The sequence below is a fragment of the Ips typographus genome, linkage group LG2 (assembly GCF_016097725.1).
Source record: "Ips typographus isolate SLU linkage group LG2, UJ_Ityp_2.0, whole genome shotgun sequence".
NCBI classification, from domain to species: domain Eukaryota; kingdom Metazoa; phylum Arthropoda; class Insecta; order Coleoptera; family Curculionidae; genus Ips; species Ips typographus.
This window is the reverse complement of record NC_138423.1, coordinates 21,637,905-21,652,778: the sequence shown is the minus strand read 5'-3', so window position 1 is coordinate 21,652,778 and position 14,874 is coordinate 21,637,905. Positions and strand designations below refer to the sequence as shown.

At 34.1% G+C, this 14,874-nt stretch overlaps 1 protein-coding gene and 1 long non-coding RNA gene across 2 annotated transcripts in view; both read left to right on the top strand.

Annotated features, from left to right (window-relative positions):
• Positions 1-14,874, top strand: part of LOC145725643 (uncharacterized) — a 34,989-nt gene that overhangs the window by 5,261 nt on the left and 14,854 nt on the right. The window contains exons 2-8 of the mRNA XM_081974466.1: positions 2,763-2,868; positions 3,474-3,699; positions 5,890-6,195; positions 9,467-9,698; positions 11,448-11,811; positions 11,870-12,226; positions 12,284-12,483. Coding sequence (XP_081830592.1) covers positions 2,781-2,868; positions 3,474-3,699; positions 5,890-6,195; positions 9,467-9,698; positions 11,448-11,811; positions 11,870-12,226; positions 12,284-12,483 — 1,773 coding nt within the window. The 5' untranslated portion in view covers positions 2,763-2,780. The remainder of the gene's footprint in view (positions 1-2,762; positions 2,869-3,473; positions 3,700-5,889; positions 6,196-9,466; positions 9,699-11,447; positions 11,812-11,869; positions 12,227-12,283; positions 12,484-14,874) is intronic.
• LOC145725669 (uncharacterized) lies at positions 13,040-14,393 on the top strand. The gene is made up of 2 exons (XR_014177363.1): positions 13,040-13,462; positions 13,629-14,393. It is a non-coding gene; the product is annotated as an uncharacterized LOC145725669 (long non-coding RNA).

The window sequence follows — 14,874 nt, the reverse complement described above, 5'->3', positions numbered from 1 at the left end:
TGGTCGATAATCCAGTTTTCCTTATCGAATTACACACATTTGTGACCTTTATCATTGTTTTTATGCACTCAGATACGGTAATCAAAGATTAAGTATTTCGAACAAAACATCCATAATATGTAAAACAATTTAATTGCGAAGGAGATAAGGCTACGACGCAATAATGAGGATTCGTTAACGCTATATTTAACCGCAATTGTTGATAATTCCGGGGAAGATGCGTAATGCGAAAATTACATGGGAAATAACATCATCGGCAAATGCATCGAACATTTCGGGAAAACTGCTTATTTACTTCCTTAGCTTCAGTTTGTTATTGTAGATGCTCCACTTTCTTATTGGATTTCGCTTTTATACGACGCTATTACGTTTGTTTTTCTGAATTATTTTATTACAATGACTATTCTGTATTACTTACCAATTCTGGAGTGTTTAATCACGTAATCCTGGAATGGGATCTACCATAAAAATGTTTGAATAAAATGCATTAAAACCAGGATAAAACGAATTATTATACGTCTCACATTTCACTATTAATTCGTTAGTGATTTTATAAAAAGTTTCAAAAGAAAGTTAAGGTGTAAAAGCGGGGAGAAGGGAACCGTTGAGATTCGAATTCAAAAGCTATAGGTGGCGCTGATAAACCATTAACAAAATTGAAAACTGACAGATGACAACTAGTCATGTTGTCATCCGCCAACAATGTCACTGTAGCCGGATAAGAGAGGGAACCAAAACAAAAGTAAACAAACGATTTTCCGAAAAGTCGGAACTTTGAATTAAACTTGACGGTTTTAAGCAGAATTAGAATAAATTAAAAAAATATCTGTTATAGAATTGAAAAGCTTGCTTTATAAAATCGCAAGGGCGAGGCTAAGGTTAAGAGGGAAGAAAATGGAAAAAGGAAAGAAAAAGAGCAAATGTGGTGGTGGTGGTAGGGCCCCGGTGATTAAGTTGGTCATTTAAGCGAATGTGTTGACTGTCATTAGAGGCATTATTAATTTCTAGGACTTCTAGAAGATTGCTCTTTTCACATGATGTGTGTGGTGGAGAAGGGTGCGTGTTTTTTCACTACTTTTTTGCTGGATCACCCCATTGGCGAGTAATGACATCCATATTGCACAACGTCTTTTAAAAGTGCCAGAGACCTTCAAAAAGTTACTTGAAAATGTCAGAGGCGTCTGGAAGTCATTTGAAATTGCCAGAAGACTCTAAGTAGGTACTATTTTAACCTCTCTTTCTCAAAAGTCTTTTAGAAATGTCAGAGATCTCTAAGAAATCAGTTGAAAGTATCACACTCGTCTGAAAGTCATTTGACAGTACCAAACCAAAGGCTCCGAAAAAGTCATCAAATGTACTAGAGGCCCTTGGTATTTGATTTGAATGTGCCAGAAGACTTTAAATACTACTTTAACCTTTCAAGAGTCTTAGAAATACAAGAGACCTGTAAAAAGTCACTTAAAAGTATCATAACACGATAAGTAATTTGGAAGTACCAGACATTTAAAATTATATAAAAATTCTGACACTGTCAGAAATAGTAATCTGAAGGTGCTAAAACCGCCAAAAAGTTCTTTAAACATGTTTGAAACTGCCATAAGTTTGTAGAGAATAGAAGATTTACAACTTTTCCTTTTCAACATTTTTTTGATCTCTATTATTACACTAAACTGTTGAGTGACCAGTCCCTTCCAGTAGGCATCAGATATTTGACAGTGAGGTACCACATGACTGATGCCATAAAAGAGATTCTCTACAGCATAATATATCAATTATGTTCCTGATTTATCTGCAGTACTAAAAACTGCTACAGCTGTCAAAAACAGGGTCAAAAAACTATCAATAAATCCAAAGTGCATTGAGACTGACGTGGTTTGGTCAATCAAATAATAACAATGTTGGACAAATTTGACTAGTTTTGCTGATTGATTGACTGATGCTGTGCTGACGTGGTTTAATCCATGTAAAAACAAAGCAAATAGTGATTAGGTTAATTTGTTAGAAACACTTAAGAAGTAGGCACTAGGAAATATCTTTCCTCTGACGTGTCAATCGAATATTTTCTGTGTAGTGACACTTTATTGCAAATTCCGACCTTGATTTGTGAACTACTACAGCTGTAAAGAATCATTGCAACAATACTTTCCAAAGTAGAGCATTATGGCTTAGGTGATTCAGATGCTAAACAAGTTCTTGCTTAACATCTTGGAATAATCACTCGGATTCATGATCTACATGCGAAGTAAACAAACTTTTCATGTTCTCAGCTGGGTGGGTAGTTTGTGATTGGTCAAAAAGCACCTGATTTTAATCGACCATCATAGAAAAAATTAAATAAATTTAATTTTTTCTATGATGGTCGAAATAAAATAAACTTTTAGGTAAATAGAACATTTAATTTACCAACAGGGTCCACGTGTTTGAGGCGGAGCCTTCCCGCCTGTAATAAATATAATACTAATAACAGAGAAACGAAATAACATCATAAAACCGAAACTAATGATCGCCGACGAACCAGCAAAACAACCATGAAATATATTAAAAGTTAAATACTTATTACTCAAATTACTCAGGTTGGACTTTTTGATTTAGCTGATAATTGATTTTCGATACCGTTTTATAAATGCTAAATTCTATTAAATGAGATTACAGTGATAGTTCGATATTATTTAATGTCATTGTTACATTATTCTTTTTTATCGGTTTTCCTGACTCTTTTTTTCTTCTGGTCCTATTATAATGGACTTTATTATTTGTTTCAGAAGGGCATATAAAGGATCATGAACTGGTTGTGGCTGCTATTGACTACTTTCACACTAATGTCCCTGGCTAGCAGTCAGGATGATCGATGTTTGAAAAATGAACCTGGTAAGTTGATTGTTTTATATTTTGATTCAAGGTACACTGCTCACCACGTGATGGCTGTACACAAATGACAGCGACTATCACGTGCTCTAACTCAGTTGACTTGACAAAAATTTCGATTCTCCTATTTCAGCCCTTCTCTCTCTTTGGTTGGCTGCACGTTTTTCCATAACTTTTAAATGCCAATGATCCACATATTTTCTAGTAAAACGTGTAAAGCTTATTCACACCTCCTATAATTACATAGACTAGTCACTAATAACTTCACGTCGACGTATTAGGTCTTATTAATAATGAAAATCCTTAAAAGCGCAAATAGTCATATTGCAAAAGTAGACAAAGGACAACCGGTGGTCGATGACAAAAAAGAAATTTTACTTTCATTGGATAACTTTAATAATGACTTTAATTGCGCATTTTTACAATACTTCAAACTAAGAGCTTTCGTTGTCGATTTAATTGGCGATTGTGTGTGCCATGCCAATTAGACCGATACTTAAAACCACACTGAATACTCCTGTTCTTGACTAAGATCTTGTATAGTTAACAGAAAGTATTTTATCATCTAGACTCAACTCAAATTAAAACGATCTATTGGATTGTTTCAGAGGTGAATCCCAAGAAGTACTTTTTCATGAAAGGAGCTTCGTTGGACATCAAAATAGAAACGTCGGACCGTATCACGCACCAACTAAGCACTTACGTGTTTTACTACTTTCTTCACGAAGTAGTTGGATACGCTAAAGTGAAAGTCATTTACCGTCCAGACCATTTTGGAATCTCCAATGTCATCCAAAGATTGACGGATACATCATCGAATGATGCGAAACTTCCGTAAGTAAATCTGTCAGGTGTCTATTTTGTATCAAAATCGTTATGCTAATTGCTGTTAAGCAAATAACTTAAACCTGCAAACAATAACTAATTGCTGCGGTTGTATATAGCGGTAATTGCACAATAAGCATGTTAGTCATATAGAGTGGGCTAAAAATTGATTTGTTGTTCAGGGTGTATATAAATCATTTATTGTTTGATTCTGATACTGTTCCAGTCAACTAAAACAGTTGTACTACTAATGCTTCCAATTTGTATCGATTCAGCGTGCAATAAACCCACGAGTTGGCTATAAACTTACAACCCTGCCACTGGTTTAATGTTGTTATTTTTTTTGCAATAGTCGTTTTAACGAGCTTACTCCTCCTGTAACGTTTAATGGAATGCATTAAGTATTTTCAATTACTTTAAAAGATCAAAACTATCCTCTTTATCTTTATAGGTTTATTGGATTGAATTTTACTTAGAGTAAACTTGACTGAATGAGGAAAGTACGACCAGAGAAGAAATAATGGACTATGGTTGAGTGTGTTTAGCTAAAAAGTAAATTCGTATTTTTATAGCAGGATGATAAGTGGATTAAATGGCGCCTACCACCAATATTAATCGAATGATTGCTCTGGGGTACGTTGTTTTCGATGTACACATCTATTTAGAGTGTACCGTTCGCAAAGATTGCGACATGATTCCTATATCTCCTTGCCTATACTGTTTTAATAATAACAAAAATAAAACGTCGACCGATAATAGACTGTACAGCATGTGAATAAGCTTGGCTTAATGCTTACTACGTTGCGCATAGAAAATGTAACTGAAAAATTCCGATTATCAACCAAACTAGCATTGAACTTGTAATCAAAGTTCACAAAGTAAACGTTTCTATAAATTTTAATACGCTTAATCTAAAGATTGACGTGGATATTTGTTATGTAAATATCAAACTGACAAAGGGTTTTTGCATGCTGAATAAGTCTCTGACGCCTTTTTGATTATTCTAGGCTGAGGGTCACGTATTTACAGGTGTAGACCAGTAATGGATTAAAAGCACTTTAAGGCGATCATGTGACCAAAGTCATCTTAAAAGCTAATTTAATAAACCGTGAAACCCTAGTCATGTGGTTGATTGTCCAATAATATTTTGAATGTTTATGCTGACAGAAATCTACTCTGTCCTAAACTAAACTGATTCTCAGATGTCTGAGTCAGCGTGCGATATTATTTGGTCCAGGGCTGATTTGATTGTATATTTTTGTAATCTAAGATGATGGACGGCAAATGATCTGAAATTGACTTAGAGCATATTAATGTCAGTACTTAGTAAAGCACCATGGATATACTACTATAAAAGCGAAAAATCACTCTTGATGATACCATATCAGAAAACAATATTGCATAATCTGTTTGGAGGGACATTTTGTAGGAAAAAAACCCAATTGAAACGCAGAAGTAACAAATTCTATTTTACCCAGGAATTTTGTTTGTTGCATTGCTAAAAAGGATTTACGATTTATTATGTGTTATTTTTGGAAGAGACAGCCAAAAAGAGACCACCTTAGTGACCGTAGATGCTTAAAGGCCAAGGACACTATAGAAAATATGAGGACAGTAAATGATACTTAAAAACAAACGATACAAATACTGTTGACATTTGTAAAGGCCAAGATGTTTGTTCAATTTAAATTAACTCAAAATCACATCACTTTTACATAACTAAATGCAGAAAGGATTATGCAAGTGGCCTTAAGCTAACGAACTCCTGTCAGTATGTCAATTTTGGGTTTGAACCAAACTGCTCTTTGGAAAACCGTTTTAGAAGAGTAGTAAAATATTTATGCAGTTCCATTAAAATAAAAGACTTTTTTCCCTCAAAAACTTTCCTGCAAAATAAACAGGAAGTTGCAAACTGCAGTATTCCAACATAATATTGACTTCTTTAATATACAAATTTCGGATAACGAAAATCAATAAAGGCAATGTGTGTTTTGTGGGATGTTGTTTATTAAATTTGTGACAGAAATACCATTGAAAGGCAATATAAATTATATGACCAACCACACAATGTTGAGGAGTAAAAAAAATCCTGAATTCTTTTCTTTCAATACTATCAGACCTAAAATGGGAACAACAATTGAAAATCTTAATCGTAATGTAATCAGTTGCATATTACTTCCAACACAATTGTTTTTACAGGGTGGCCAATTCAACAATCAATCTCGAAATGTGGATTCCACCAGACTATGATACCTACGCCACCTACTTTGTGAAAGAGTGTGGCAGTATTTCCTCTCCCGGTAGATTTGGCTGGTTTATCCCCTTGGATAAAGCTGACCCGATCAAGGCTTTCTACAATCCGAAGGAAGAGGCAAAACCCGATATCAAATCGGTGCATTGGCGCTATCTACGAAACTCCAATTTTGTCAAGTATTTCCATATTGAAGACGACATTGTGGAAGAACTGCACCGCAGAAAGTACACGTTAATACCCGGTTCGAACAAGTAAGTTTAACAAAGTTGCATAGTTTTAATATATACAGGTAATATAATACGTTCTCTGGTGAATTGAACTTAACCTACCTCAAGTATGTTGCTGTTAAGCGTTAAACGATACTAGAATGAAACTGCTGATGCACATTTTTCTGTGTTGCGTGGTTTATTGGTTGCTATTTAGAGTGAGTAGTAAACTACAAATGGTCTAATTAATCCATTTTAGATGTTGGTTAGGTAAAAACTGAAAGTTGGTACTACCTTACTGGAAAATGTATTGTTTTGGGTAGATTTTACTGTCAATCAAAATTTAGCTACAAAATAGTCAAAAAATGTAAGCCAATAAAATGAATCCAGGAGTACTGCTTCAAACGTTAAGTATTGTCCTTCAAGTTCACTGTCCAATCTTCAATAACATACAAACCTTGCTGCTAATTGAACTTGCTTGCGTAGGTTTTCATTTAATGGTGGAATCAGCCAATTTTTTGCATATTGGCAGTACTGGCAAATATACTGGATGCTGAATTTTTTATTCTAGAGAAACTACCAACCATAAACACATTTTATCTTGGTGCCATAGAACGAGACATGTGCTCTATCTCTACGTAACGGAATTAAACGGTTTGAGTGAGGCTCTCTCCCTTAAAGTAATTAAAACCCAATGAATCAAAATGGGACGAAATTAAAAAAATCGAAAGTTTAAACTGTTAGAATGGCTATTTAATATCAGTCAGAAACGTCATTTTAAAGTGTCCTCCATCTTTCATTTTACCAAATAATTAATTAATTCTCTGAAGACAAACTTGTGATCTAACAGGTTAAGTGTCCTAATATTTGGCTCTATATCTCAGAAACTTGTGTTACTAGAGGAAAATACCTAAATAGGAAAAATATTTTTTATTCAGTTACTTTACCAAGTTTCACTATGATAACTGTACCAGTTTTGGAATTATGGTTTAAAACTTTTCTGTATGTGATTAATATAATGCTATTTCTCAGACTGCTGTTGTTTCTTGAAATGGAAAATCAAAAGCGACATATAATTTGTAGGTATATTTATAAGAAGTATTTATGATATGAATGTTGGTAGTAAGTAGTAAGCCAAAAGTTCCACCAATGCAATTTATTTATTATTAGCAGAACATATTAACGAAGCACTTGTGACATTCAATTTAACCACAAGTTCTAAAAGTTTTATTATTCTATGTGGGTTTGTTTTGATGATTTTTTTGTTGTTGTTATTACACTACATAAAACTATCCGGTTTCCACCGTAAACAGCCAACAATTTCAGAATCCCACAAGTCCAAGTTTCAAATAATACCTCCTTAGTATCTGTATGCATATTTATAGTTTATTATAGTGCTGGATAATAAATATTTATAGTCCTTCGGATTTAGCATTCAGTTTAAAATAAAACACGAAGGTCGCTTAGTCACTTAGCGAAATCCGCTTTCCGTCAAAAACAAGGTGTTACGGTGGTCGTTGATCCTTTCCCTGGGTCCTCATTTCTTTTGTTTCAGATTTTTACTTTGTTTTTTGTTTTTTTTTTGTGATTGGGTTGCGAAATCAGGAAACCGCTCGGGGGCATACAACAATTATTGCACAACAACCCTAATGGCAAATTATTAAGTTGAAAAACAACGGAGTTGAACCGGTTGTCGATTTGGATCGGTCCGTTTGTACCTGGATATTTTTTTAAACAAATTTATTAGGTGTGGTAAACCGATATAAGTTAATTTACTAGCATCGACATTCAATACACCATACCACACCTGTAATAATTATTAAATTGAATTTATGACGCTGTTTAGTAGATTATTCAAACGTATTTGCACATTATAGTTATGTTTTAATTTATCGCATCGAGAGGAAATGCACAATCGCTTGAAGTGTGTGAGAAAATTTAGCGGAATGTCGTGAGAGCCACTGAGAGTTCCTTGAATATTACTTTTTCAAATCAACACAGGAAGAAGTCAATGATCTTGTTTACGTCATAATAAAAGACCTTTAAAATGACTAGACAGAACATTTCGCACACAAAGGCTTATTTGTTTAAGGTCAGTCACCTAAAGAACCTCAAAAGTTTAACAAAACCACATGAAAGAACAGAAATAGGCAATGTGTTCCGTTATTCCGAAACAGATTTAAATTTGACAATTGTCACGTCACGCAGTCACGTGATAACTGTCAGATTATCGTCTGATTGATGGATCATTCTTGGCAACACCTAAACAGTATTTCACTGTGACTATATTGTCAAGCAAGACATTATTCTTAAGTATATGATAAAGTAGTTCACCAATTGTCCAGAAGATGCACTCGAACACAACACTCTGTACATCAAACTCATTTACAGTTTAGACACTGCTAAAGTTTTGTAAACAGCAACGTTTTTACTGTCTGTACGCAGAATATTTGTCTCTTTCTTCAAATAATTTATTAAAAATAACTACTCAAAATGTATAGTTTGTCATCCAGCATCCACTTGTCGGTTATTAAGAGGTGTCCTTGTTTATCTACTCCTACATACTTGTATCTACATTTTTTGGTCATACAATGTATTTGTTTTAATTGGTTATGATATTTACAGTCTAAAGTAAATTCACTGGTGGGATAAAAGTGGCTTTCAGTGAATTCAATTCATCTTTATACTACCACAATAGTTCCTTGCTTTCGCTGGGTTCTAGGTTATTATTGTTTAACCTAATTTGGAAGATAAATTACCACTAAATTCGCTTAATTGTCTATAAACTAACCCAAAGAAAAACGTGTTTTTGAACTTGATTTTTTTTTGCATATAACTTTATTCAGAATGCCCAAAATTAGCATTTGTAATCTGGTTTTTAGTGAATAAATCATTATGAATCAAACTGGGTTTTAACATTTTTAAACATTGAACGGTATTTTTGCAAGTTTAGCAGCGTTTTACTCTAGAAACTGAAACCCGCATAACCGGTAAACCTTCGCTCGCGGTTTTTTGGCTGTACGTAATTTATTTAGGTACTGAAATAACTGGGTGGTGTTCGTAATTCAAGCGGAATGAAAACAAGGTTTGTTTGAATATGCTAGGCCGAGTAGCAACGCAAATGACTGGATTTTAACTATATTTAATACGGTTCATAGTCTTTGACCAAACAAGGCCAAAATCCACACACAAGAATCGATTTACTTACAAAAAAACGCAGTCAGACCAAGAATGTCCTTGTAATTTCTTGTTGTTTCAAGTATAGAATAGATTTTGTGGGTAAACCCCAAATTTACGTCTGTTTTTTCTTTTGTAGGACAGTCTGTGTAAAGAATTGTACAAATCGGAGCATGTACATTTCCAATGCTTGTCTGTTTGTAAGAACATGTGCCGTTCTTCTCACTTCGGACTGGCAATCCATGAAGTTTGTGATCGATCACATCACAGAAAGCGGCCTGTTGGTAAACGTGCTGTTTTTGGGCCCAAACCTAAGAAATGCTATCGACTATATCAACGAAAAGTACGCAGGCAGCCAGAACAAAAGTTTAGTAAGTATTTTTTTAGCATCTTGCGAAATAAAGTAGGTTATTCATAACAGTCATCAAAAGTTGAAAGGATAGTTATGTTGGAAAGTGTGTAACTTTCACTATTTTATTTAATTTGCCACCTTAGCTGGAAGTAGTTTTTGGTTATGCTAATGCCCTTCTGTATCACTCCTGACAAAATGCCTTTTGCATTGTTTTTCAAATTGATTTATCAAAAATGGGATAAACGAATTTTAATAAATTAATGTATTGTTTTATGTTGAAAGTAGTATAGAACTATGGCATTTATGTCCATTTCCCCCCAACATTGGCTAATTTGAGTTTTAAGGACAGGTTAGATAAGTTTAGTTTACATCTGTCACATTCAAACCTCAACTTAGCTTTTGTTGTACTTAAAATCAACTTGGGGAAACAGGCATTAGCCACTTAACTAATTAGTAATAGGTACACTTTTGGCAACGTTGTTTTTGAACAATTTATGAGTTTCATACAAAAAGAAACTCATCAATGTATAAAGTCAACGATAAAAAAGAGAAATGAACAAGAATTAATAGGATAAAGGAAGATTGGAAAACTTTGTACATGACATCTGTGATTTTACAGAAGTTGACCAATTACGAATTAGTTAAAATAATAAACAATGTAAACATACCAAGGAGTGTGCAATGATTATGCAAATTTTAGCTTGCAATACTGTCAAGGCTAGTTGACTCTTGTCAAAGTCAGTCACGTGACTTTTAAAATGTATTTTAAACGTTGAAAATTTGGTAAATTAAATTTAGACAATTATTGCCACCTAACTTGCTATGTAACTTCGATAATCCAATTTTTGAGCTTGCAACCCTGTAAAGGCCAGTTGTCAGAACAGTCATGTGACCATAAAAAACAAATTGAACTGCTGAAATTCTGAGAGACACCTCACTTGACTTTGATTATGCAACTTTGAACTTAAAACACTGTAAAGGCCAGTTGACATCTGTCAAAAACAACAGTCACTTTGAAATGAGGTTTAAACTTTGAAAATGTGATAAATTAAACTTAAACAGTTGCCAAAGTTAAAATTGTAGTAAACGCACTATGCGATTTTGATAGTGCAATTTTGAGCTTGCAACACTGTAAAAGCCAGTGAACGACACTAAAGTTGAAAAGTAGCTACATAAAGTCAATACGAAGTTAAATATATTTGAAAGCAGGAAAAGAATGTCTTCCGATTGAGCAAGCAAAATACTTGGGTGATCTATTTAAAATAAGCAAAACATGTGTCAAAAATTTGACAAGCGATTGCGATAACGAGTAAAGTATAAACAATCACCCTGTACATAAATGGTTTAGGGCTCAAAAGCATTTATAAAAACAATTTTTTTGGTTTGTAAATAATATTTTGGGGTAGTGCATATGAAAATAGTGATGATAACCAGCATTCTGTCAGATTATCAAAAAAAGCCTTTAACTATTCGATTAACTTCTGCTGTCTCTTTAATGCTTGAGTTTAAGGTGCACCAAATTGGATTAGTCATATATTAGAAGCAATTATGTCTCACTTACAGCCATATCCAAGACGATTGTCGTAAATTATAATCAATAACATTTTAGTTATGGTAATTTGGACTGATTAAAGCGCTTAAGTACAGGATGTTTCACAGTTGCATGTTGGTTCTTATAAACGTTAATGAGTTGTATTTTACACCCTGTATTACCATCAACTAGTCTCACTCTTCACAATATTTGTTTATATGTGTTATAAATTTACAGATGTTCTTGTACTGGACACCAAGCGACATAGTTGTCTATGAAGAAGACTTTGTGACCGTCTCTTTCGAAAACTGCGAAAGAATGAATTTTACTCACACAAACGCATCGAATTACATTGGTTACAAGTACGAAATGCATAGGCTTGTCAAAGTGGCCTGGAACAAAGTGGAACAATACGCGCCCCCTTTATATGATATGATCAGACAGTTTAGATTCGAAACGCCCGACTATCAACGTTTGCTCGCGTTGTACGACCAACATCGTCACACAAAAAACGTATCGGAAGTGGCTTGCATGTGGATGCAAAACAACAAAAATATCTGGAAAACATGGATTAGAACCTACGTCAATGCAATTTATATCGGTAAATGTTGTGTCTAGAGAGGTTGCTTGAACTTGAGGTTTCGCTTTGTTTAACCCAGGTGGTATTTTTCCCATGAGCGGATCATCTTACAATGGACGGGGAATAGCTGGCGCCGCCAAGTTGGCTAAGGAGGCCATTAACCAAAACCAAACTGTTTTGTCACCCTATACATTGCAAATTATAGTAACTGACGGCATGTGCCAGGCAGATAATGTTATGAAGCATTTTATCGACTTCATCGTCGATGAAAACTACTACAAGAACTTGGTGGGCGTGTTGGGTCCGGCTTGTTCTGACACTGTCGAGCCTTTGGCAGGCGTGTCCAAGCACTACCACATTATGGTTATCTCATACAGTGCTGAAGGTTCCAGTTTTTCAAATCGGGAAAAGTACCCATATTTCTTCCGGACGATCGGTAAGACTGGCGCCCATTCAATCCCACGTCGCTACAGTTGTTTTTTCTGATTCGCAGGCGAAAACCAGCATTACAAACACGTCTATCAGAAGCTATTTAAGTTTTTCAGTTGGAGACAAGTTGCCGCATTGACCGAGGATGGTCAAAAGTACACCGAGTACATTTCATTGATGCAAGACGAATTGGAATCTAGCAACATTACTTTCATCGCAAATAAGAAATTTCCCAGAGAACGAGAAGCTGAAACTATGACCAGGGTGAGTATCATTTTCAACCAATCAACCAGGTTGTCGTTTTTGTTGATTGCCACTAATGTAATACGAACAATCAACGTTTTATTGATCGGAATTTTCCCATGCAGGTTTTGGTAAACAATTTAATAGAGTGTGATTTGTTACACTTAACTGGATGGTTAAATGGTTAATGTTTTAATTCAAGGTAACGGGTCAAAATTCTCATTGTTTTTAATTCGGGCCCGGGTCAAGACGGGGTGACTTTACGACGCCAGTCTAATAAACGCCATTTATTGGTTTTCAAAAAATTGATTGATTTTATTAGAACTGACGTCTTGTCTAATCAAACTAAATTAATTTACAATTAGAAATTGCATTCGGAGTAATAGATTTCCTAACCATAAATTAGTATAAAAAGAGCATCAGTTGCATGACAATTTTCAATAATATGTGACTGTCTAAAGGAGGTGGTGTTTGTGTTGCAAACTTGACGTCATGATGACGTAATTGAACAAAATAGTACACTATCCAATTGTCAAATCATGACGTCAAATTTGCTTGGTATACTTGATGGTGAGTCAAAATGATGTGGCATGCACAGTCTACTTTACCACTAATGCTTACAAAACGCCATTATTGACGTTTGTGGAATAAAAAAAATGTTTATTCGTGTTTATCTCAGAAAGTACTGTTCTCGCGGACTGAGTTTACCCGTGCGTCATCCCCCTGTGATTTAGAAGTAGACATGCATTATTGACTTCGTCCTTGTCTATTGTTCACTTTCAGAAAGGGTAAATATCTAAGTGAATGTCTTCCAAAAAAAAACATTTACTGATTAGCGCTTCTATTTCAGTCATTGTCAGTTTGGCATCGAAATTTATTTGATTTGTTTACTATTAATTCTTTTCCGTTTCTTTGTGTTGTTAATCATTTATAAAGTTTTCTATTTACCACACCATAACAGTTCTTTTAAGAGCTATTGTTTCTACGCTTTTAACATTCTGTAAGTACTTTCATAATATTATTATTAATATTTTTATTTTTTTTATGTCGGCTGTCACGATCTAACCAAAATTGGCACAATTACTAACCTGTGTCTTGATGGTTCTTATTTAGCCATTTGGTTTTTCCTAAATTCGGAAGTACTTACTATTACAGTATTTTTTTAGAAAATGCCTGGAAAAATTCTCTACAGACAAGCCCAGCAGTTAATTCTTAACCTTTGTGAATATTTTGAATTGGAAAAAACCAATGGAGGATCTTTAGAAGCTTTATCATCAGGAAGAAAATAAGAAATTTTAAGACCTTACATATTCTTACTGATGTTTTTTTTTTGATACTAGAAGGTTGTAGCTGCTTTGAAAATTTCCCGCAAAACTGTTTATTCGATTCGGAAAAAACAAGCAAGTAATCTTATGATTTTCTCACCTAGAAAACGTAAATCGAGATGTTATCGACGGGCCAAGACCACTGATTTATCTGAAAGCATTAAAATGGATGTTTGAAATACATTATATGATATGTACAAGGATAGTATGTTAAAAATAGTAAAATATATCTACTTTTGTAAGAAACATCTATTAACATTTCATTGTTTCCAGAGACTGAGATTTTTGGGTTGCATTAAGTATAGATTTTTCATAAAAAATTCTTCAAACATATTAATAATAAAGTCATAGAAAAAATAAAATAAGCGTCTAAAATGTTTTCCAGCGGGTTTACAATAAAATAAGTGGATTGCAACCTGAAAATGAGATATGCGTTCCTTTAGCATCACTCAGAATGTCTTATTGGATTTTTAATTTGTTGTATTTATTTTAGAAAAACATGTAACCATCCAGAACCTAAATCAAGAGCTTAAAGTTAAAGAAATACTACATATTGGTGATACATCTCTGCGAATTTTGGTAAATAAATTAGGTTTCAAATTTAGACGGAATTATATGATCCAAACGAAGACTTCTCATAAATAAAAAATGTTATTTCGGTCAAGATATTTTTGATTTGCTTTGGTATAAGGTTGTTTTAGTGCAAATTTGCAGCCAAAGATCTCTACTTTCTGACTGACAATACACGCAAAATTTTAAACGTGACGAAGCTTTAGACACCCCCTTTTCTATAATATGAACACAACAGGTTTGTTGACGAAAACTTGATTTGATTCATATGATTATAAATGACGTAGCCTTCGTGACGCACAGGTAAACTCACTCCGCGAGAACAGTATCAATTTTTCAATTAAATAACAATAAAAATGCCCTGTTTTAGACAGAGGACAAGATGAAATTATAAAAATAAGAGGTTCTATTGAAAAACTTGACTTTTTGCATTTTTTAAATATACATTTTTTGATGCCAACTCAGGCCAACAACTAACTTTGTTTAACACTACACACAAAAACCAAGAAAAAAACGT